Source organism: Castor canadensis, chromosome 4 (genome assembly GCF_047511655.1).
Source record: "Castor canadensis chromosome 4, mCasCan1.hap1v2, whole genome shotgun sequence".
NCBI lineage: Eukaryota > Metazoa > Chordata > Mammalia > Rodentia > Castoridae > Castor > Castor canadensis.
The window spans coordinates 38,522,446-38,547,034 of NC_133389.1; the positions used below are offsets into that span (position 1 = coordinate 38,522,446).

Below are 24,589 nucleotides of genomic sequence, written 5' to 3' on the forward strand. Positions count from 1 at the left end.
TGAGCCAGTGCTGGGTTAGAGACCTGGGGTTTTTTAGATAGGAGCAGTAGGAGAGGTCTGCTTTGGAAAATTTGTTTGCAGGAGACAAAGAAAGGCAGGAATGGGCAGTTATCTCTACATAGGACCTTTTTGTCTTGGCCCTGGACTCATTTTATGGCTTAACTAGCAATTTCTCATATCCTATGGCCTGCTTGAGACAATCTTCCTGTTCATTTCTTCCTGGACATTCTATGGTCTAAACACCAGCTATTTCATTGCCTTCAACCATTGCAGTTTTTTAGAAGTCATATTTTAAGTGTTTGTGTATAATTGATAAGGAAAACATGCAGTCCTACTGTTCCTATTTACACTCTAATCACAGAAGACTAGAACCAAGTAACATGGCTGCCAGGTTCTCTCTTTTAAGTAAGGGAAAATAACAAATAATGGGAGGGATGTTTTCCATCACAAAGGCATATAACAAAAAGAGAAATGGTCCACTATGTGATCAAAACTGTTACCCCTTTGGAAAGTGCATTTCTTCTTGAGAATATTGGCTAAAACAGGGAAGGAGAGACAAAAATATTTTAAGCCATTTACTTTTCAAATGGGCTTTGGTTTCCCAGCTCTTTTTCGGTACCCACTTTTAAAAATTTTCTTCAACTGTCCCCTAATAAATGCAGTAAGAACTGTTCATCATCTTGGCCCCCAGTTCCTTTTTTCTTTTTTTAAATGAAAGGCTAGTGCTTTGGGACATGCAGTGAGTGTTCCTCTCCTGTCCATCCTTCCATCAGATTCCTCAGCCATTGGACCAATTGATGGGCTTATGTTGTTCAAGCAGAAACACTTATGGTGGTGATCATAAGTAAGATGTTATTTTATGTCATTCTCCTTTTTGATATTCTCATAGAGCACATCATTCCATTGGGCAGCATGGTAATTAACAGCATCTCCAAACTGACTCAACTCAACCAGTCTTCCATGTATTCACTTCCTAATGCACCGACTCTGGCAGACCTGGAGGATGACACACATGAAGGTACCTTGCAGAGCTATTTCTTTGCATTAGAAATCAGCCAGCTTATTTCCCTTTTATAATATTAAGAGCCATGGAAGGAAGTTGTGGCATTGTGGTGTGTTCTACCAAACCAAAACCCTTCCCATTCATAGCTTCTTAGGACTCTTGAGTAAGAGTTAAAAAAAAAAAAAGAAAAGATTCAAGGAATTTAGCAGTTTAAACACAACTTCTTTCCTCTTCATTTATTGTACCTTCAAGTTCTTTGCCACTTCTAAGCTAAACAGCTTATAGGTCAAATGGCTGCTAGAGCCTAAGAGAAGAGGATATGAAGTGAAGACTTCTTCAGTCAGACTTGTATTTAGTCACTTATAATAGACCCAATTATAGTGTCTAAACAAAGTAGCAGTTTATTTTACTCATAACAGTAAAACTGAAACTAAGTTGGTATAGCTGCTGGAGAAAGTAAAAATCTTCCTCTTTCTTCCTATTGCACTGGCCTTTGGATATGGTTTATATCCTCATAGTTGAGAGATATATTCTCTACCTCCAGGCTTCAAGTCTTTGATCCTGATGGGAAGAAGAAGAGCAGAAGGCAAAGAGGAAAAAAAAAGATATTGTCACAATCTCTCCCTTTTGTATCAGGAAACCAATAATTTTCTCAGAAGCTTCTCCCAAAAGCCATTGGCCAGAACAGAGTCAAAAGACTATCGATGGGTACAAGGGAATCTTAGGAGGTATTTTTATTTGTGTAGTATGTCCTCAGAATTGGGACTTAATTAAGTGGGAAAAAATAATAGTGAAAAGACTACTAGCAGCAGAGGTTTATTACTAAAGGCCTGACTTAGAGAACTAATGTAAGGCTTCTCCCATAACTGGACAAGCCATTGGAGAACAGTATCAGAGCAATCCAGCGGCAAAGACTAGAAAGTAAAGGGTCCTGAGCAAAGCCTGTCACTCAGAGAGCTGGAATCTCCAAGGGTGGGGAAAGGTTACATTGACTTAATACATGTGTGATGGGCTTCTCTAAAAGTCAAAGAAGTAGTTAGTTAGTCCTGCCTTTGAAGCTAGAAAAGAAACAGACAAGAGAGAGGTCTCAGCAAAAGACCTGAGCCAGGGTAGGTACCACATCTATATACCTAGGGGTATGAAAATCACTTGACATTCTAGCATCTACTAGGTGCATGCTTTTTCTTATTATTTTTTAGAGTATATTATTTGTACAAAGTGTTTTCATGTGATGTATCTGTATATGCACATAATGTACTTTGATTATATTTACCCCATATTAGTCTTTCTCTTTCCCTCTCCTTACTTACTTGTTTTTGTGATACTGCAACCTTGCTGCTGTTTTATTTTTTATGCAGTCTTTTTTTTTTTTTTTTTCTTTTATTATTCATATGTGCGTACAAGGCTTGGTTCATTTCTCCCCCCTGCCCCCACCCCCTCCCTTACCACCCACTCCACCCCTTTCCAGCTCCCCCCCTCAATACCCAGCAGAAACTATTTTGCCCTTATCTCTAATTTTGTTGTAGAGAGAGTATAAGCAATAATAGGAAGGAACAAGGGGTTTTGCTGGTTGAGATAAGGATAGCTATACAGGGCATTGACTCACATTGATTTCCTGTGCGTGGGTGTTACCTTCTAGGTTAATTCTTTTTGATCTAACCTTTTCTCTAGTTCCTGGTCCCCTTTTCCTATTGGCCTCAGTTGCTTTAAGGTATCTGCTTTAGTTTCTCTGCATTAAGGGCAACAAATGCTAGCTAGTTTTTTAGGTGTCTTACCTATCCTCACCCCTCCCTTGTGTGCTCTCGCTTTTATCATGTGCTCATAATCCAATCCCCTTGTTGTGTTTGCCCTTGATCTAATGTCCACATATGAGGGAGAACATACGATTTTTGGTCTTTTGAGCCAGGCTAACCTCACTCAGAATGATGTTCTCCAATTCCATCCATTTACCAGCGAATGATAACATTTCGTTCTTCTTCATGGCTGCATAAAATTCCATTGTGTATAGATACCACATTTTCTTAATCCATTCGTCAGTGCTGGGGCATCTTGGCTGTTTCCATAACTTGGCTATTGTGAATAGTGCCGCAATAAACATGGATGTGCAGGTGCCTCTGGAGTAACAGTCTTTTGGGTATATCCCCAAGAGTGGTATTGCTGGATCAAATGGTAGATCGATGTCCAGCTTTTTAAGTAGCCTCCAAATTGTTTTCCAGAGTGGTTGTACTAGTCTACATTCCCACCAACAGTGTAAGAGGGTTCCTTTTTCCCCGCATCCTCGCCAACACCTGTTGTTGGTGGTGTTGCTGATGATGGCTATTCTAACAGGGGTGAGGTGGAATCTTAGCGTGGTTTTAATTTGCATTTCCTTTATTGCTAGAGATGGTGAGCATTTTATCATGTGTTTTCTGACCATTTGAATTTCTTCTTTTGAGAAAGTTCTGTTTAGTTCACATGCCCATTTCTTTATTGGTTCATTAGTTTTGGGAGAATTTAGTTTTTTAAGTTCCCTGTATATTCTGGTTATCAGTCCTTTGTCTGATGTATAGTTGGCAAATATTTTCTCCCACTCTGTGGGTGTTCTCTTCAGTTTAGAGACCATTTCTTTTGATGAACAGAAGCTTTTTAGTTTTATGAGGTCCCGTTTATCTATGCTATCTCTTAGTTGCTGTGCTGCTGGAGTTTCATTGAGAAAGTTCTTACCTATACCTACTAACTCCAGAGTATTTCCTACTCTTTCTTGTATCAACTTAAGAGTTTGGGGTCTGATATTAAGATCCTTGATCCATTTTGAGTTAATCTTGGTATAGGGTGATATACATGGATCTAGTTTCAGTTTTTTGCAGACTGCTAACCAGTTTTCCCAGCAGTTTTTGATGAAGAGGCTGCTATTTCTCCATCCTATATTTTTAGCTCCTTTGTCAAAGATAAGTTGCTCATAGTTGTGTGGCTTCATATCTGGATCCTCTATTCTGTTCCACTGGTCTTCATGTCTGTTTTTGTGCCAGTACCATGCTGTTTTTATTGTTATTGCTTTGTAATATAGTTTGAAGTCAGGTATTGTGATACCTCCTGCATTGTTCTTTTGACTGAGTATTGCCTTGGCTATTCGTGGCCTCTTGTGTTTCCATATAAATTTCACAGTAGATTTTTCAATCTCTTTAATGAATGTCATTGGAATTTTGATGGGAATTGCATTAAACATGTAGATTATTTTGGGGAGTATCAACATTTTTACTATGTTGATTCTACCAATCCATGAGCATGGGAGATCTCTCCACTTTCTATAGTCTTCCTCAATCTCTTTCTTCAGAAGTGTATAGTTTTCCTTGTAGAGGTCTTTCACATCTTTTGTTAGGTTTACACCTAGGTATTTGATTTTTTTTGAGGCTATTGTAAATGGAATTGTTTTCATACATTCTTTTTCCGTTTGCTCATTGTTAGTGTATAGAAATGCTAATGATTTTTCTATGTTGATTTTATATCCTGCTACTTTGCTATAGCTATTGATGATGTCTAGAAGCTTCTGAGTAGAGTTTTTTGGGTCTTTAAGGTATAGGATCATGTCGTCTGCAAATAGGGATATTTTGACAGTTTCTTTACCTATTTGTATTCCTTTTATTCCTTCTTCTTGCCTAATTGCTCTGGCTAGGAATTCCAGTACTATGTTGAATAGGAGTGGAGATAGTGGGCATCCTTGTCTGGTTCCTGATTTTAGAGGGAACGGTTTTAATTTTTCTCCGTTAAGTATAATGCTGGCTGTAGGTTTGTCATATATAGCTTTTATAATGTTGAGGAACTTTCCTTCTATTCCTAGTTTTCTTAGAGCTTTTATCATGAAATGATGTTGGATCTTATCAAAGGCTTTTTCTGCATCTATTGAGATGATCAAGTGGTTTTTGTCTTTGCTTCTGTTAATGTGGTTTATTACGTTTATTGATTTTCGTATGTTGAACCACCCCTGCATCCCTGGGATGAAGCCTACCTGGTCGTGGTGAATAATCTTTTTGATGTGTTGCTGAATTCGATTTGCCATTATTTTGTTGAGGATTTTTGCATCAATGTTCATTAAGGAGATTGGCCTGTAGTTCTCCTTTTTGGAGGTGTCTTTGCCTGGTTTTGGGATAAGTGTAATACTGGCTTCATAAAATGTGTTTGACAGTTTTCCTTCCCTTTCTATTTCATGGAACAGTTTAAGGAGGGTTGGTATCAGTTCTTCTTTAAAGGTCTGATAGAATTCAGCAGAGAATCCATCAGGTCCTGGACTTTTCTTTTTGGGGAGACTCTTGATTGCTGCTTCAATTTCATTTTGTGTTATAGGTCTATTCAGGTGATTAATTTCCTCTTGGTTCAGTTTTGGATGATCATATGTATCTAGAAATCTGTCCATTTCTTTTAGATTTTCAAATTTATTTGAATATAGGTTCTCAAAGTAGTCTCTGATGATTTCCTGGACTTCCATGGTGTTTGTTGTTATCTCCCCTTTTGCATTCCTGATTCTACTAATTTGGGTTTTTTCTCTCCTCATTTTAGTCAGGTTTGCCAGGGGTCTATCGATCTTGTTTATTTTTTCAAAGAACCAACTTTTTGTTTCATTAATTCTTTGTATGGTTTTTTTGGTTTCTATTTCGTTGATTTCAGCTCTTATTTTTATTATTTCTCTCCTTCTATTTGTTTTGGGATTTGCTTGTTCTTGTTTTTCTAGGAGTTTGAGATGTATCATTAGGTCATTGATTTGGGATCTTTCAATCTTTTTAATATATGCACTCATGGCTATAAACTTTCCTCTCAAGACTGCCTTAGCTGTGTCCCATAGGTTCCGGTAGGTTGTGTTTTCATTTTCATTGACTTCTAGGAACTTTTTAATTTCCTCTTTTATTGCATCGATGATCCATTCTTCATTAAGTAATGAGTTATTTAGTTTCCAGCTGTTTGCATGTTTTTTGTCTTTACTTTTGTTGTTGAGTTCTACTTTTACTGCATTGTGGTCAGATAGTATGCATGGTATTATTTCTATTTTCTTATATTTGCTGAGGCTTGCTTTGTACCCTAGGATATGATCTATTTTGGAGAAGGTTCCATGGGCTGCTGAGAAGAATGTATATTGTGTAGAGGTTGGATGAAATGTTCTGTAGACATCTACTAGGTCCACTTGATCTATTGCATATTTTAGATCTTGGATTTCTTTATTGAGTTTTTGTTTGGATGACCTATCTATTGATGATAATGGGGTGTTAAAGTCTCCCACAACCACTGTGTTGGCGTTTATATATGCTTTTAGGTCTTTCAGGGTATGTTTGATGAAATTGGGTGCGTTGACATTGGGTGCGTACAGATTGATGATTATTATTTCGTTTTGGTCTATTTCCCCTTTTATTAGTATGGAGTGTCCTTCTTTATCTCGTTTGATCAATGTAGGTTTGAAGTCTACTTTGTCAGAGATAAGTATTGCTACTCCTGCTTGTTTTCGGGGGCCATTGGCTTGGTAAATCTGCTTCCAGCCTTTCATCCTAAGCATATGCTTATTTCTGTCGGTGAGATGAGTCTCCTGTAAGCAACAAATTGTTGGATCTTCTTTTTTAATCCATTTTGTCAAGCGGTGTCTTTTGATGGGTGAATTAAGTCCATTAACATTAAGTGTTAGTACTGTTAGGTATGTGGTGATTCCTGCCATTTAGTTATCTTAGTTGTTTGAAGGTTTGATTGTGTGTACCTAGCTTGATGTTACTCTCTACTGTCTTGCTTTTTCTTATCCTGTGGTTTGGTGCTGCCTGCCTTTTCATGGTTAAGTTGGGTGTCACTTTCTGTGTGCAGGATCCCTTGCAGAATCTTTTGTAATGGTGGCTTTGTGGTCACATATTGTTTTAGTTTCTGCTTATCATGGAAGACTTTTATTGCTCCATCTATTTTGAATGATAGCTTTGCTGGGTAGTTTTTATTACTATGGCTCTGTAGTACAATGTGAAGTTATGTATTGTGATACTTGCAGCATTGCTCATTTTGCTCAAGATTGTTCTGACTATTAGGGGTCTTTTGTGCTCCCAAATGAATTTTAGGATTGCATTTTCTAACTCTATGAAAAATGGCATTGGAATTTTGATGGGGATGGCATTAAATCTGTAATTGCTTTCAGTAGTGTAGCCATTTTCACAATATTAATTCTGCTGATACATAAACATGGGAGGTCTCTCCATCATCTAGTATCACCTTCAGTTTCTTCAGGGTTTTAGTTTTTGTTGCAAAGGTCTTTTACTTACTTAGTTAGGTTTATTCCTAGGTATTTAGTTTCTGTGAGGCTATTATTTCCCTGATTTCTTTCTCACCCTGTTCATTATTGGTATATAAAAAAGCTGCTAGCTTTCATGTTGATTTTGCCAAAAGTGTTTATGAGATCTAAGCATTTTTTGGTGGAGTCTTTGGGTCTTTAGGTATATAGTATTATATCATCATTATTTGACTTCTTCCTTCCTATTTGAGTCCCTTTTATTTCTTTCCTTTTCCTTATTGCTTTGTCTTGGATTCTAGTACTGTATTGGGGAGAGTAGGCACTCTTGTCTCGTTCCTCACTTTGGAGGAAATAGTTTCAGTTTTTCTCCATATATTATAATCTTGGCTATAACTTTTATGGTCTACAGCCTTTTTTGCATCTATTGAGATGATCATGTGGTTTTTGTCCTTTGTTCTGTTAATGTGCTATATTACATTTATTGATTGCTTATATTGAACCATCTTTGCATTCCTGGAATGAAACCAAGTTGATGATGGTGCATGATCTTTTTAGTTGAATTTGGTTTGCAAATATTTTATTCAGAATTTTGTGTCTATATTTATCAAGGAAATTGGTCTGAAATTTTGTGTTGCTGTGTCCTTAAACCAGTTTTGGTATCAGAATAATGCTAGCTTCATAGAACAAGTTTGGTAGTGTTCCTTCCTTTCCTATTTTATGGAATATTTTGAGGAGCATTGGTGTTCTTCTTTAAAGGTCTGGTAGAATTCAGCAGTGAATCCATCCAGCCCTGGACTTTTCCTGTTTAGGTGGTTTATATGCTCGACTCAAATTTTGTTGGTCAGATGCATCTAGAAAATTATCCCTTTCTTCCAGATTTTCCAGTCTATTAGAATATAGGTTATCATAGTATTCCCTAGTGATTCTCTGGATTTCATTGGTTTACTCACATATCTCCTCTGGAAACAACCTAGGTGTGATGTTCCATAATCTGTTAATGATCTAGACCAGGGGCAGCTGCTAAAGTGAGGCAGGGCCATTTCTGCAGAGTAGCAGCAATTCCCATGGACTGTCCATTCTGGAGGTAGGGCAACTATGTCCTGCTGGGGGATTTTGGAGTGGTGGGTGAATCTAGGTATGTGAAGTAGCAGTTGGGGGCCAGGTGAAGGGGCTACAGACCACTGGTCAGAGTATATCCACTCTCTACATCTTACCCTGCACAGAAGGTCCAGTAGCAGCTTCAGCAGAAGAAAGCTCTGTCTGCAGAGCTTTTTCCCTTTCTACCTAGGCCTCCAGTTTGATGTTCCCTTTACACAGTGACAGACCAGTCATTCTTATCCTTCATATATGTGCTTGATTAGGTGGTAGGTTTAAGGCTGTAGACAATTAGCTTGCTCCTGTGCAAGATCTCTGCCCTGGGTATGGGACCCAGGTGCCAAAAAGCAAGGTTTGGCAGCCTCTGATCAGCCTGTATGCAGAGAGGCTCATGGTTGTATATGCACATACATACTGGGCTAGGTGATGAAGATAGGGACATAGCTGATTGATTGCAGGGGGCTCTGCAGGGCTTGCGCATTCCTGTGCCCACTTTTTTGCCCTGGGCAGGGTAACAGTCACTGGTTTGGTGTCCATCTGGATGGGGTAAGGCTTGCTCACTTGTGCTTAGCCCTCTGAGTGGTTGTTTCCTTTGCAGGTGGCTTGGTCTGGTGGCTCTTACCACCAATATGCTGGGCTGGAATGGTCATAGTTGAGGGATAGAGCAGATCAGTTCCCACTTCTGTGGGGCTGCTTTGGGCTCTGCCCAAGGAGAGTGTTCTCTTTGTTTCTTTTATAGATCTAAAGTTCAATATTCTTTTCTAAAACCACTAGCTGTCTAGTGTCTTTTACTGATGTCTTCTCATGGCTTCCTAATTTGTCTGCCTTACCTAGTGGTAAGTGAAGTTTTATTACTGCTTTGTGGAGATGCAGGAATGTGATGGGTATCTGCAATCTGCTGTTTTGAATTCATGCCTTTTTACAGTAGTCTAACAACTTGACCTAAGTCTATGTATAGTCTAATGTCATAATACATCCCTGTAATCCCAGCACTGAGGAGGCTGAGGCAGGAGGATGGTGAGTTTGAGGCCAGCCTGGGCTACAGAGAGAGCCTCTGTCTCAAAAAGTAATACAGACAAAAAAAAAAAAAAACACTAAGTAGAAAAATATTGACTTTTCTCGGGGTATTCAGCATACTCTGCAGACAGAGAAGAGACAATCAGAAGAAATGTCAAGATATACAACCAAAGAACTGAAACTGCTAGAGGACACAGGTAAAACCTAAAGAAGATAAGAACAGTTAAGATTTCATACAGCACAAAGACTTCAAAGTAAAAATTCCCAAACCATTAAAGTGGAGTATACCTGCTTTAGCCAAAAAAATTAAGTGCAAGAAATATTGTAAAATACAGATAAATTTTAAAGAGGAGAGTTACGAAAGAAAAGGAAGGAAAGTATGAGAAGTAAAAACCAGATCCAGGACACCTTCCATTGGGATTATAGTTGTTCAAGAAAGAGAAAAAGAATAAATAGAAAGGCAATAAGTAAATGTTAATGAAAGAAAATTTTTCTGCAAATTTAAAGGATTCACCTAAACCAAAGAAACATAGACGTCTATACAAATACCTAAAAGCTTTTAGGCAAAAATAACAAATTACTTATGAAGAAATGATAATTAGACTAACATCAGAGTTCTCATATGCAACAGTAGAAAAGAGAAGATACTAAAAAAAGCATTTATGGGTTCAACCAAAGAAAAGGAGTGAACATTGAGAGTCCTATGTATACAAACTAAGTGTACCTTGAGTTACAAAAAGGAAGTCATAATATCTAGGAATATGCTATATATAACTGTTATGTAAGAAGTCTTGAACAGAGTACGAGGAATGTCCTAACTGTACTGTCCTATTTCAGTTAAACTTAAGGTGCAAAGAGTCCAGATAAGAATATTATAGTCTAAATTGCATCCTGTCCCCAAAATATCAAGTCCTAACTCCCAATTCTTCAGAATGACCTTATTTCCATATTGAAGATGTAATTAATTAAGATTAGATCATACTGGAATGGGGTGAGCCTTGCAAAAAAGAGGAAATTTGCACACAAGCACACACAGGAAGAATGTCACTTGAAGGGAAAGGCATTGGGGTGGGGAGTGATTCTTCTACAAGCCAAGAACACCAGAAATTTCCAGCAAACAACCAGAATCTAGGGGAAAGGCATGGAACAGATTCATCCCCATAGCCCTCAAAAGGAACAAAGTCTGTTAACACTTTGTTCTCAGACTTCTGTTTTCCAAAATTGTGAGACGATAAATTTCTGTCCTCTTAGTTTATGGTACTTTGTTACAGGAGCCCTATCCAACTGATATAGTAGTTTCAGTGCTCCTATATAGAGAATGGAGAAAGGAGGAAAGAAGTAGAAAGTAAAAAATCTCATTTTACTCTAGGAAAGAAATATTACACCTTGGTTGGGTAAAACAGAGTGCCTTGCTGTATCAGTTTTCTGTTCCCTTGTGAAAAATTGCCATAGATTTAATGGCTTAAAACTCCAGAAATAGAATGTCAATTTTGTTCATTAGCAATTTCTGAGTCAAGAATTCAGCTACAGAGTGGCTGGGTCCTCTCTTTTGCTAAGTACTCTGGCACTATGGCTAAGCAAAAGACTCAGCTAACCTATAGCTGAACTCTGGTGGCTGAAATCAAGATGTTATCTAAGAAACTGTGATTTCATCTGAGGCACAGGGCCCTCTTTGCAGGGTTACTGTGGTTGGCTGTTTTCAATTTCTTGCATTTGTGGGACTAAAATGACTATTTCCTTCCTGGCTTTTGGCCAGAGTTTACTCTCAGCAACTTAAGGCTACCTCTAGATACTAGCCACATGACCTTTTCACCACATGGCAGTTTACTTTTAAGCCAACAGAAAAATTCCTTCCCATGTGCTACATATCTTTTTTTATGTAACCTTATCAAAGGAACGACTATCCATCATGTTCACAGGTCCTGACTACCACGTGAGATGTATATACCGGGTGCAGTAATCTTGGAGGCCATCCCAGAGTTTTGTGTTCCCCATTTGGTTAGGGAAATAATGGAAGATTACTCTTTTCAAATAAGATGGTCATGTGGACTTAATCCTGAAAACCAAAAAATAAAACAAACACAAAAGAAGATAACCACTTGTCAATCTAAAATAACAATAGAGAATGGCTCTTGGAAAAATCATATTTATTCAGAAATGAGTAACAGAATTCCAGTCTGGGAAATACAGGCTATGAAAACTCATAAGTACATTCAGGGGAGTTCAGATAAGGGAAGGCTTTTAAGAACAAAAAGAAGTCCACATCAGTTGCTCTGAAACAAGGTTAATTGGTTTCCACTACACAGTTGTTTTTAGGCCAGTGTCTTATCTGAACTTCTTCAGTCTTCAAGATTTTCTTGTGGTAAACCTTGATACAGAAAAATATGTACAAAGTGAGCTAGGCGTGTAAGCCAAATAAGGTATGAGATGTATATAGTATGTGAAGGAATTTCTTGTGGGTTTTAGGAGGTCCTTGTGATAGTACCTATCCCAAGTGCAAGACTAAGTTCCCGTTACTTCATTAGCTGCTGCCTCTACTTTGTCTAGAGTGGACAAAAATGACCAACTTGTGTCAGTAAATTTTACATTTAATTTCCACACACTAAAGGAATAAAAATACCCACGTTAACATCTCTGTTCTAATAAGGAGAATTTTGGAGAACATAAGTAAAAAATAATTAATGAACATTAAGATGAGGAAGAAAATAAAATACAGCAGTCATTAAATGCTATGGAACTGAATCTCTTTTAAAGAAGATTGTGAAATTAATATAAAAAACCAATCTTGAGACTTACTCTTCTGGTAATGGCAAATAGATAATTAATTCAGATCAGCCTTCCTGCTGAACAATAAAAAGGTGGACAAGATTTTAAAACCATCTTACTAAAATAAGCACCAAAGAGCCAAGAAGATGTTACTATCAGGTCAGCATCCAGAAGAGGACAGAAATTCAGAGAAGACATTTAAAATGTGGAGTTGCTTTTGCCTCGTGTATATTGTCTTTTTCAGAAGTCAGTGAGGCTGCTGAAAGGCTGAGTTTTAAACTTGTTTGTGGGCCAGGGAAATAAAATGAATTTCAGGGCCTACAAAAGATGGCACCCATAAAAGCTACTTAGTCTGGGTTGGCATTATGAAGAGTTGTACTCTAGTTAGGCAGGCTAGCAAACAGATATCCCCAGCATGGCTCTGAGCCATCTCTAGAGCAATAAATCCCCTCTAAATTGTAAATACTGAGGCATTAGTAAATATCTTTGCAAGATATTGTCCTGCACCTTTGGATCTGACTTGTGAGGTAAAGGAGGCCTGCCCCCAATTTGACCTCCCAAGCCAAGTCCTCTACTTAAGACCTTATGAATATTGGTTACATCTCATACATACAATTAAAGGACAAAATTAGCATAAGCTCATGCTCAGAATACCCCATGTTATGTGATAAGGCTGTATTAATTAAACCTGCCAGCTACCCTATTCCCTGCCTACAGACTGCCCAGATTTTTCCTGCCTTACAACTTATAAAATGGGCATAAACAAAGAAATCAATGCTTCCATGCCACATGGCAAAACCCACCACTTCTCTTGCAGTGCTTTCTATTAGTCTTTCTTTCCTTTCAATAAAGTTTTGCTACTGTTTTGCAATTTGTGTCTCTGTCCAGTTCTCTGTTCAGGTGACATAAGAACTTGGGATCTTCTGGACTAGTATCTTCTTAGACTACTCACCCTGGTAACACTAGGAGACAAGATGAACAAAAGTAACAACTCTTCACATGAACTGAATGAAGCTCAAGTGTGAGTCATTTATGTGCTATCTGTGAGCCCAATTATATCAGGGCAGCTAGAATCACAGAAAAAGTTCAATATAGTCCAGTTTTGATATTTAACAATCTTACTAAACTCAGGGGCCTGGTAGATGCAAACAAAAATTCACTCAAGAAATGTTGTAAAATTGATCATGGTAATTGTTGTACAGCTTTGTAAACATACTAAAAATTACTGAATTGTGTACTTTAAATGAGTGAACAATATTTTATGTAAAAAGAAAAATTCACCTTAAAGGGAAATAACATCCTTGGCCTCAGAATTTTTTATAAATAAAACTTCAGTAAGTAATTACTTTTAAAAAAATAGACATATGAAGAAACACAACCCCATGAACAAGACCCAGCACATATTACAGGTAAAATTGAGATCTACTGTACTCCCAAGAGCAAAGGTGTTAATGTGCTAATGTACTCACAGAGAGATAAAAACCAAGCTAAAATTTCATGGAGGTTTGGGGAAAAAAAAAATAAAAATTCAAATAGTGTGAATTTATGCTTCTGGTAGCAGCAGAGTATTGCCAGATCAAGGCATCTGCAGAATATTCTACATATTGGAAAAATGAAAACAATTACCTGAAAAGTCTAAAGAACAGTCAAAAGCAGGCATAAACTGGAGTAGTATCTACACTTGTCAGAAGGAACCCCGCTGAATGAATTTTTTCATTCAAAATTATATAATTTTCATCTAAGGGCAGACCTCAGGCAGCACCATACAAAGTGCTGGGAAAGTTGTTGGAAACCTCCAATATGAACTTTTGATTTCATCTCTAAGTAACAGAGACCAACTTTATTCTTCCACCTGGAACAACAATTTAAAAAACCCAGAGAAAATATGTAAATCAGTGGTTTTCAAGACACTGGACCCATAAAGCAATGGGAAACAAACAAGGTGAACCCTGCATTTTCCCTGGCTTACTTCCTTAAGAGTTTCCAGTTCATAGCATAGAAAGAAAGATCCAGAAGAACCACTTCTACTCCCTGAGATGAGAAGCCCAGGTAGATTAAAGTAGCTGGAGTTCACAGAACTGTGTAACCAGAGGAGAATGCTGCATAGAGAACTCCAGACATCTGCAAGGTGTTTCTCTCAAGTGTTCAGCATATGCATGTGAAGAAACTGCCCAAGGAGAAAACCACCATGATGATTAAAGGGCACGATTCCCAGCATTCACACAGGACCAGAGTAGTGCCTGTCTCTCCTAGACAAGCTGAAATACTTTAGGATTCCAAAAGCATTAGATACTCAAAAGGGTCTTGCTTCAATAATGGAAACTAATTAGCCCTAGGTAAATACTACACTGATCCTGCATTACAGATCTTAAGAGCAAAACCCAAATATCTGTTTCCAAGTAATTGTGTCTAAGAACAAAGCTCAAGAATATTTATAGAGATACAAAAATATTGAACACTCAAACATGCAAAATTAATACATTGTAGCATCCAATCAATGATGACCAAGCATGCAAAGCAGAAAAGTACAAGGGCATGGCTCAAGTGGTAGAGGCCTTGAGGTCAGTCTCTAGTACTACCAAAAAGAGGCAGAAAAATACAACCTGTGAGGAAAATGGGTTAATGAAAACCAATCCAGAATTGATAATGTTTTAGAATTAATATGTGTGGACATCAAAATTACAACTATATTCCATATATCTAAAAACAAACAGACTTAGAACATGTATGTTTATCCCCCATTTAAATTTTAGTGATTAAAAAACTAGTTTCAAGATGAAAAATAACACTGGATAGGATTAACATTGGCAAGAAGAAAAGACTGGAGAAGTCAATAATAAAAACTATACAAAAAGACAAAGAAAGAAAAATAAGTTAATGAAAAGAGAATCTGTGAGCTCTGAGGGACAAAAAGTGGAATAATGGCTATGTAATTAGTGTCCCTGAAAAGAGGACTTGGAGGCCAAAAAGTAGTATTTGAAGATACAGTGGTCCAAAGGTTTACCAATTTGATGGAAACTATAAACTCATATATTCAATAAGTTTATGAGGCCAGGAAAAAGAAACCTGAAGAAATGATACCAAGAAACATAAACTGCTCAAAATGAGGGATAAAGAAAAAATCTTAAAAGCAACAAAGGGAAAAGACAAATTATAAAGAACAAAGATAAGCCTACTCCTCCTCGTTAGAAACAATTTAAGTGAAATGAAATACTCAAAAAATGGCCAATCTAGAATTCTATACTCTGTGAAACTATCTTTCATAAACAAAGACTTGCTATGAAAAGCAGTCTGCTAACATCCATTCTGCTTCAGGGAATCTTTCCTATATTATGAGGGCATGAGAAATCATAAGGACATCTGCAAAGATGATTATTTTAGCATTCATAGCAGAGTAATGGTGTGTATCAATAGAGGCATGGTGAAATAAATTAAGATTATCCACTCACACAGACCATCAACCAACTACTAAAAAAATGGATCAGAGTTATACTATATTCCTTAGAGATAGTTCCATGTGATATTGCATAGAAAGCATGATTCTGATAATGGTATGATATCCCATTTTTACATAATAAACAATCCCAGGGAAAGGAAAATACTGTGTCAGTATCACAACATTCACATTGCCTTATCTTTATGTACTCCACTCCCAAGAAGTTCAGCTTGCTTTCCTTACACCAGATTCCCTGACACTTGTCTGTTGGTGATAGGAAAGCCCAGAAAGACGGCCTTATCCATTGATGATATCCAGGGCATTTAGAGTACAGAATTCTTTTGGTAATAATACTTAAGAATATGTCTGAGATAAGTCCCCTTCCCCAGTTTTTCATCCTAGCAAAGTTGGATATATCGCTCTGTGTTTGAGTTCATTCACTTCTGGGTTTGCAGCCAGAGAAGACCAGCCAGAGAAACCTCACTTTGACTCTCGCAGTGTGATATTTGAACTGGATTCGTGCAATGGGAATGGGAAGGTTTGCCTTGTCTACAAAAGTGGGAAGCCAGGTAAGGATCATTTATAAGAATGGTCATATAATTTGAGTGTGATCTAAACTGACTGCTTGTAAGCCACCACACAAAAGGCACATATCTCTGGCCACCTGAGGTGTTGCCAGGTCTCTTGTATGTGCCAAGACCCAGAAATCTCCCTTGGTACTCTCTAATCATTCCCTGCTGGGTTAATTTCTGGAGTCCTTTTATCCCTTTTCCTTTGTGAGTCACTGAAAAATAGTCAATGGGATTTGATAATAGATGAGGAAAAATTAAAAGAAATAGTCTTTCTTTTTATAGACTCCTGCAGGCTCATAAGTTAGATAAGCATTCAGGAAACATACTATCTTTTATACTTTGTATATCCAGGCCAATTAGCAGCAGTAAAAACTGGAATTTCTAGACCTCAAAACCCCAAGTGGGGTTCATATGGTAGCTACTGAGGTTCTGCATCCTTGAGCAGCAACAGTCCCCTAACTCCCTAATGGCAGATCCGATCTAGGGATTCTGAACCTACAGAGGTGGCCAAACCCTCTTAGGTAGCTGTGTCTGATGGGGTGAGAAGGTGCAGACAACAGGATTACTTCTGAGGCAAGGAGAGATCTCTAGCTGAAAGAATCTTAGCAAAATAGCCTTACAGCTGCATCTTGAACTATGGTTAGAATTAGATATGGAGGAAAGGTAAAGGGAGCATCCAAGCAAAGGGACAAATAGTTAAAAGCCATGTCATGAGAAAGTACAACTGATTTGGGGGAATTCCAATTCAGTGGGCTGCATGGTTTTTCTAAGGGATGAAGAGAAGATGAAGCCAGAAGGCTGACTGTACCCTCTCATGCAGAGCTTTGAAAGGAGAGCCAGACAAGAGTTTGAACATGACCTGGGTAGAAGTTTGGGAAGTCAGTTCATGGGAAGTTAGCAGAATGGCAGGATTCAAATGAAAATATGACCATAACAGTTTTGGAGAAGGAAGAGACTAGGTGATGGAGGCCCCATAGATCTTATAGCTATCTAGACAGCAAATGAGCTAGGATAGGCTTGAAGCAGTTAGAATGGAAGATAAGAAACAGGTATGAGACAGGAGGCGGTAGTATAGTGCCTGTTCAGCTCAGTTAGAATATCCCACAACAGTACGGGCAGGATTTCCAGATTGGACCTTCTCAGGATTTTTCACAGCACTGCTGATTCTGAGAGAGAGCAAAAGCCTGAGCTGCTCAGAGTTTCTGTTGGGAAAGCTGAAAACACAGTATGTACCCACTGGAGGTGGGAGTGCTGAGTCCACAGAAAAGGAACATCTGCTTAGCCTGAATGTTCTTCCAGACGGTCAGAGCCTAGTGCATACCCACTGACTGATCAGTTGAGGATTTGTAAGAGTATCAAAGAAACTGATACTGGAGAATGGGACTGGGAGCAGAAAAAAGAATTTTTGTAGTTTACTCCTCTCAACTATTGGATTTTTTTTAACCATGAGTATATATTGACTTTATAGTTAAGAGGAAAAAAGTGCTAAATTAACCATTTATTTCCTGTTTGTGCTATGTTAGGATTAGCACAAGACACTGAGATCTGGTTCCTGGATAGAGCATTGTACTGGCATTTTCTCACAGATACCTTTACCGCCTATTATCGTCTGCTCATCACCCATCTGGGCCTGCCCCAGTGGCAGTATGCCTTCACTAGCTATGGCATTAGCCCACAGGCCAAGGTAAGGGAAGAATACCTATCATCTGAAAATGTGATGTACGTCAAAATCTTCTGAGGAAATGCATAATTTCTAGCTTCCCCATCTGATTTAATAGATCTTATGTGGAACTCAGTAATCTATATTTCCAATAAGCAAGCAAATGATTCCAATGTAGGCAGACAACCTTACTTTGTACTGATCTAGTTAAGTGATACTAACTTTAGCTGACCCTCAGAATTACCTGAGGAGTTATTTTTAATTAAATGTGACTGAGGGCTTAGATCCAGTACTGGCTTGGCAATACATGTACTCAGAATAAAAAGTCTCTTACTGCCCTGCTCTCCCAGCATACTGCCCCAGAGTTAGCCATGGTTACTAGTTTAGGTACCCTTCCTGAGATATTCACTGCATGTATAGCATAAATCCATGTTTGCTTGACTCCTTTTTTTTGCTAAATCACAAGTGTAATATATTATTGATTATTCACATTATGCACCTTGTTTTTTTTTTTTGAACACCACTTGGATCTGTCAGTACATAGAGAGCTGCCTTGTCTTGTTTAATAGCTGTAGAGTATTCCATTGTACAGATAGACCCCATTTATATCACAGGTCTGGGCACCATTTCAAATATACAGATCCCAGAGAAATACTGATACACAACCTGGCTTTCGAACACCAAGTATGGTCAAAATTTGTGACTTAAGTAAACTGATATGGGCTCTTTCATAGTGATTTCTCACTAAATCAGCAGGAAATTAGGGACTTATTTCTAGTGCATTTTTACTATTTATCAAATGCCACTTGACTACTTCCACCTCACAGCCATTGTGAGGTGGCTGTGATGAAAGAAAGGTCAGGTTGGTCACCTGTAGCTTACGCCTGTAATCTAGCTGCTCAAGAGACAGAGATCAGTTAGAAGCCAGCCCAGGCAAATAGTTCATAAGACCCTATCTGGGGGAAAAAAAAAAATCACATAAAAGGGCTGGTGGAGTGGCTCAAGGTGTAGGCCCCGAGTTCAAGCCCCAGCACCAAAACAACAACAAAAGTCAGTAAATGTGGGTGCCCTTTGCCCTCAGCAGTCTAGAAGAGAACACAAGCACGTGCAGCTTCCCTCAGGAAAGGCCTCTGTCATATCTTCTCCTCTGGCAGGGGAGGGTACTGCCAAAGTCCCCCTAAAGGGAACTAGCTGCTTTGGAGACAGAAGGAAGGAAGTGTACTTGGTTTCTTAATTCTCATACTGCATTTATTTTAAAGGTTATGAGGCCTCATAAAACAACATGTGTGCCTGACCGAGGGTTGATGAGGTCTATCATCACTTTCTCTTAAATGAAGAGCTAATAGATTTTTAAGGAAGTTTTTCATAAACACTTATACAAGTTGAGTATCACTTAACTGAAATGTTTGGGATCAGAAGTGTTTCAGATTGTGTAGTTTATTTGTTTTGTAATATTTGCATATAATTTACTGGTTGATGCTTAGAATATTTCAGTTAGATTAGTACTGTCTTCTCTTTTTGCCCTAGCTCTGTACTCCTGCACCCTGACTAACCAGCACAAAGAATGGCATTTCTCCTTTGAATTGTGACCCTCTCTAATTCTGCTTTTCAGCAATGGTTCAGCATGTATAAACCCATCACCTACAACACAAACCTGATCACAGAAGAAACCGACTCCTTCGTGAACAAGCTGGATCCCAGCAAAGTGTTCATGAGCAAGAACAAGCCATTAATCCCAAAAAAGAAAGGGCCTCTGCAGCCCGTGAGTAGCCAGAAAGGGCCCTCAACTCCTTCCACCTCTAAACCCTCCTCTGGCTCAGGAAACCCCAGCCGAAAATGAATACATCTATTCCCCAGCTCTCTACTAGCCCCACAGCAGTGATTTCCATATACAGATAGCCCCCAGGGGAGGCCCCAACCTCAGATTCTGTGTAACTGTAGGCCTTTTACTCACACTGACATTAGCCAGGAGTTGGAAGGGCACACTGTTTCTCTCCAAGGGTCCTCCTTTCAAGTAGATTGTGCCAGCCTTACCTCCAGAGGCAGTGAAGAATTTTAGATCTGGTTTAAGTGGCCAGAAAACCTATTGAGAGTTTTCCCCTTTCCACACCCAACTCTCAATCCCTTCGTAGTTGTTAGAGAAGTCTTCCAAAGAAGCTGATGATTTCCACCCATGAAGCATTAGAATTTTTATTGCACTGTTAGTCAGTAGCTTCTACTCACATGTGGCTATTTAAACAAATTATATGAAAAAGTCTAATCCTCATTTGTACCAGCCACAGTTTAGGTATTCACCTGGCTAGTATATTCCATGTTGAACTTTCCAGAGATGGGGAGTATTTCCATCACAGAAAGTTTTTTTTGGCATCACTGCATTAGAATATTTTCATACTGCTCTTCCTCAGATCAGTTTTTGTTGTCCGATATTGGTCCTTAATTTGAAGGATTGTAATGTTTCATGAAAACTCTTAAAGATACAATTGTATATATCATCTCATTTTACTCATTTTTTTTAAATTTCCTATAAAGTTTGTTTTCCTGATTAGTTTCCTGATTTTTCCTTCTAGTTTTGTGTTGTGATGTTCACACATTTACCAAAATTATTTGAAATGTACTTCTGCTGTGCTTTATTCTATATAAAAACAAAAGACACATTCCCAAGCATTGCTTTACAGGACTCTTCATAGAGTTTTTGATGAAGCCAGTCACTGTTAACAAAAGCTTTCTACCTTCTCCAAGTTATCTAGCCTTACCTTGTCTGGTCACTAGTCCCAGTACAGGGTTGGACTCCAAGATTTCCTTTGTTAGTTTCCTGGAGTTCAGAAGTTGTTTTCCGGTAGGCACATGGGGTACTAGACCTCTAGCCAGCACACATATGCCTAATATTTGACATAAAATAAATCTGAGTTTACCTACTACATCTATTGGGATTTCTATAGACAAAGTTACTCAAGTTTTTAATTTGGAATGTCGGTTTCCTCACTGTGCTTCCCAGCAGAGAAAGTCACTCAGCCAACCCCAGGATCCTTAAATGGTTGCAGTTGTTCAACTGAAATCCCAGAGGTCAGACTGAAGAGTTCTGAGAAGTGAGGGGCAGGGCCCAGTGCCAACTGCACATATCAGGTCTAACTGGCTTTCTCACCCTTTCCTGACTCTACTGCACTGGTTGTCCAGGTTTCCTTTCTTTTTACTACCTCTACCTGCTAATCAGTCCAGGGTTGAACATTTAGTCATCTTACCTTGACCCCTGTGTTTTCAGTGGCTGTTGAGATGGGGACTTTGTATATATCCTGAAAATCCATCCTTTTGTGGTAGAGTCACATGAACCATTAGAACGTTAAATTTAAAGTCAGTTATACATAATGTTGAGCCAAATCAAGAGCTGCCCAGGACAGTCCAATAGGAACAACAAGTAAAGCTAATGAGAAAGATAGTTGTGGAAATGCTTAGTTTAAATATTTATGCAGATTGGCAGCACAGCCATTTTTTCAGTTTAGAGGCAGGATACCTTAGTTTAGCTCACAAGCCATCTTTCAGAAAACCCTGCCATATTGAAATATATTACCAATGTTGTAATGTTTTGACATCCCAGACTGCTTCTAACTATGCTTACTGGCTGTGGCTCAAAAATCTTTATCCATACTAGGCATAGTGACTCACACCTGTAATCCCAGTTACTCAGAGGCAGAGATTAGTAGGATCATGGTTTAAGGCCAGCACAGGCAAAAAGTTAGTGAGACTATCTTCTTAATAAGCTAGGTAAGCCCCGTGATCCCAGCTATGTAGGAGGCCATAAGTAGGAGGATCACAGTCTGAGGCCAGGCCTAGGCAAAAATGTGAACCTTACCTAAAAAAGTTGGGAGTGGGGAGAGTGACTCAAGTGGCAGAACCCCTGCCTAGCAAGTGTGAGGCCCTGAGTTCAAAAGTCAAGTGCAGCCAAAAAAAGGGAAAGAAGAAAACCCACTTTACCTACTTTACCCAGTGATGTGCCTTAATTTGTGGTTTTGGGAAAGGGGGCTTTACTCTTGGGGATATACTCAAAAGAATGTGACTCAGGTTACTCCAGAGGCACCTGCACATCCTTGTTTATTGCAGGGCTATTCACAATAGCCAAGTTATGGAAACAGCCAAGATGCCCCACTACTGGATTAAGAAAATGTGGTATTTATACACAATGGAATTTTATGCAGCCATGAAGAAGAATGAAATGTTATCATTCACAGGTAAATGGATGGAACTGGAGAACATTATTCGGAGTGAGGTTAGCCTGGCCCAAAAGACCAAAAATCGTATGTTCTCCCTCATATGCAGACATTAGATCAAGGGCAAACAACAAGGGGATTGGACTCTGATCACATGATAAAGCGAGAGCACACAAGGGAGGTATGAGGATAGGTAAGACACCCAAAAAACTAGATAGCATTTGGTGCCCTCAACACAGAGAAACTAATGCAGAAACTTTAAAGCGACAGAGGCCAATAGGAGAAGGGGACCAGGAACTAGAGAAAAGGTTAGTTTGAGAAGAATTAATTTAGAAGGTAACACACATGTACAGGAAAGCAATGTGAGTCAACTCCCTGTTTAGCTATCTTATCTCAACTAGCAAAAACCCTTGGTCCTTCCTATTATTGCTTATACGCTCTCTTCAACAAAATTAGAGATAAGCGCAAAATAGTTTCTGCCTGGAAGCAAGAGGGTAGGGGAGGAGAGGGAGAGGGTGGGGTGGCTAAGGGAGGGGGCGAGGGGAAGCGGGGAGAAATGACCCAAACATTGTATGTACATATGAATAAAATAAAAAGAAAAAAAGAAGAAAGGGGGTTTTGTAATTCCACATCTCTGTTCTCTACAGCACCTAACACCCTGGCCTTGTCCAGTACCCACCTTTGATAAATTATAAGTAGAATAAATGAGACCGTACAACTGGATGTTTTTGGTATCCATCATTTAGTCTCATAGATAAATCTGTTGTAAACAGGCCTCCCAGATAATAAAAGTAGTGATGACCATCCAAAGGGTGACATGGTAAAAACAAATTGGTTTACTCTGCATTACATGTTTTGTGCCCAGAAGCATGTGTCTTAAAAGAATAACCAACCAATCAGTGAGACAAGTCAAGATTACATTATTTCATATCTTAGATCCCTTATGGCAAGTTCCTCCACACCTCTCCTGCTCAATTTCTTTAAAATGAAAATATGGAAAGGCTATAAGGACTCTTTAAGTTATACATATCAAGTGTGCACATATTCTGTCAATAAATATTTTAACTATTTTTAAAAAATCACCAGAAAATCCACTATTCCTCTGTGACTTGCCTAGCAAACAAACAACTGATTTTTCTACCCAAATAGCTTTTTTTGTGACAAAACTGATGATGTACTTGAAAATATACCTTCACTGAAATTGCAAAGACATTTCAGCCCTTAGGCAATTTAGTATTTATACATTTACTTATTTCTAATGACTTTTAAAAAACTAGAAACAGCTGCAGAATAGTTGACAAACTAAAATTTTATTATTTTTTATTTTTTTTTTAAGAGTTAAAGCAAGAGTAAAGTTTATTTTTTTTTCTTTTATTATTCATATGTGCATACAAGGCTTGGTTCATTTCTCCCCCCTGCCCCCACCCCCTCCCTTACCACCCACTCCACCCCCTCCCGCTCCCCCCCCTCAATACCCAGCAGAAACTATTTTGCCCTTATCTCTAATTTTGTTGTAGAGAGAGTATAAGCAATAATAGTAAGGAACAAGGGGTTTTGCTGGTTGAGATAAGGATAGCTATACAGGGCATTGACTCACATTGATTTCCTGTGCGTGGGTGTTACCTTCTAGGTTAATTCTTTTTGATCTAACCTTTTCTCTAGTACCTGTTCCCCTTTTCCTATTGGCCTCAGTTGCTTTAAGGTATCTGCTTTAGTTTCTCTGCGTTAACGGCAACAAATGCTAGCTAGTTTTTTAGGTGTCTTACCTATCCTCACCCCTCCCTTGTGTGCTCTCGCTTTTATCATGTGCTCATAGTCCAATCCCCTTGTTGTGTTTGCCCTTGATCTAATGTCCACATATGAGGGAGAACATACGATTTTTGGGTTTTTGAGCCAGGCTAACCTCACTCAGAATGATGTTCTCCAATTCCATCCATTTACCAGCGAATGATAACATTTCGTTCTTCTTCATGGCTGCATAAAATTCCATTGTGTATAGATACCACATTTTCTTAATCCATTCGTCAGTGCTGGGGCATCTTGGCTGTTTCCATAACTTGGCTATTGTGAATAGTGCCGCAATAAACATGGATGTGCAGGTGCCTCTGGAGTAACAGTCTTTTGGGTATATCCCCAAGAGTGGTATTGCTGGATTGAATGGTAGATCGATGTCTAGCTTTTTAAGTAGCCTCCAAATTGTTTTCCAGAGTGGTTGTACTAGTCTACATTCCCACCAACAGTGTAAGAGGGTTCCTTTTTCCCCGCATCCTCGCCAACACCTGTTGTTGGTGGTGTTGCTGATGATGGCTATTCTAACAGGGGTGAGGTGGAATCTTAGAGTGGTTTTAATTTGCATTTCCTTTATTGCTAGAGATGGTGAGCATTTTTTCATGTGTTTTCTGGCCATTTGAATTTCTTCTTTTGAGAAAGTTCTGTTTAGTTCACATGCCCATTTCTTTACTGGTTCATTAGTTTTGGGAGAATTTAGTTTTTTAAGTTCCCTGTATATTCTGGTTATCAGTCCTTTCTTTGTCTGATGTATAATTGGCAAATATTTTCTCCCACTCTGTGGGTGTTCTTTTCAGTTTAGAGACCATTTCTTTTGATGAACA

At 38.6% G+C, this 24,589-nt stretch overlaps 1 protein-coding gene across 4 annotated transcripts in view; it reads left to right on the forward strand.

Moving 5' to 3' along the window:
* The window catches only part of Tpgs2 (tubulin polyglutamylase complex subunit 2), a 58,595-nt gene extending 37,902 nt beyond the window's left edge, over positions 1 to 20,693 (forward strand). For 2 of the 4 annotated variants that reach the window (XM_020166324.2, XM_020166325.2), the window contains 4 exons: positions 890 to 1,018; positions 15,999 to 16,112; positions 17,639 to 17,799; positions 19,388 to 20,693. In XM_020166324.2, coding sequence (XP_020021913.1) covers positions 890 to 1,018; positions 15,999 to 16,112; positions 17,639 to 17,799; positions 19,388 to 19,615 — 632 coding nt within the window. In that variant the 3' untranslated portion in view covers positions 19,616 to 20,693. The remainder of the gene's footprint in view (positions 1 to 889; positions 1,019 to 15,998; positions 16,113 to 17,638; positions 17,800 to 19,387) is intronic. The other 2 variants (XM_074069979.1, XM_074069980.1) reach the window with 1 other exon arrangement.
* The last annotated feature ends 3,896 nt before the right edge of the window (positions 20,694 to 24,589 follow it).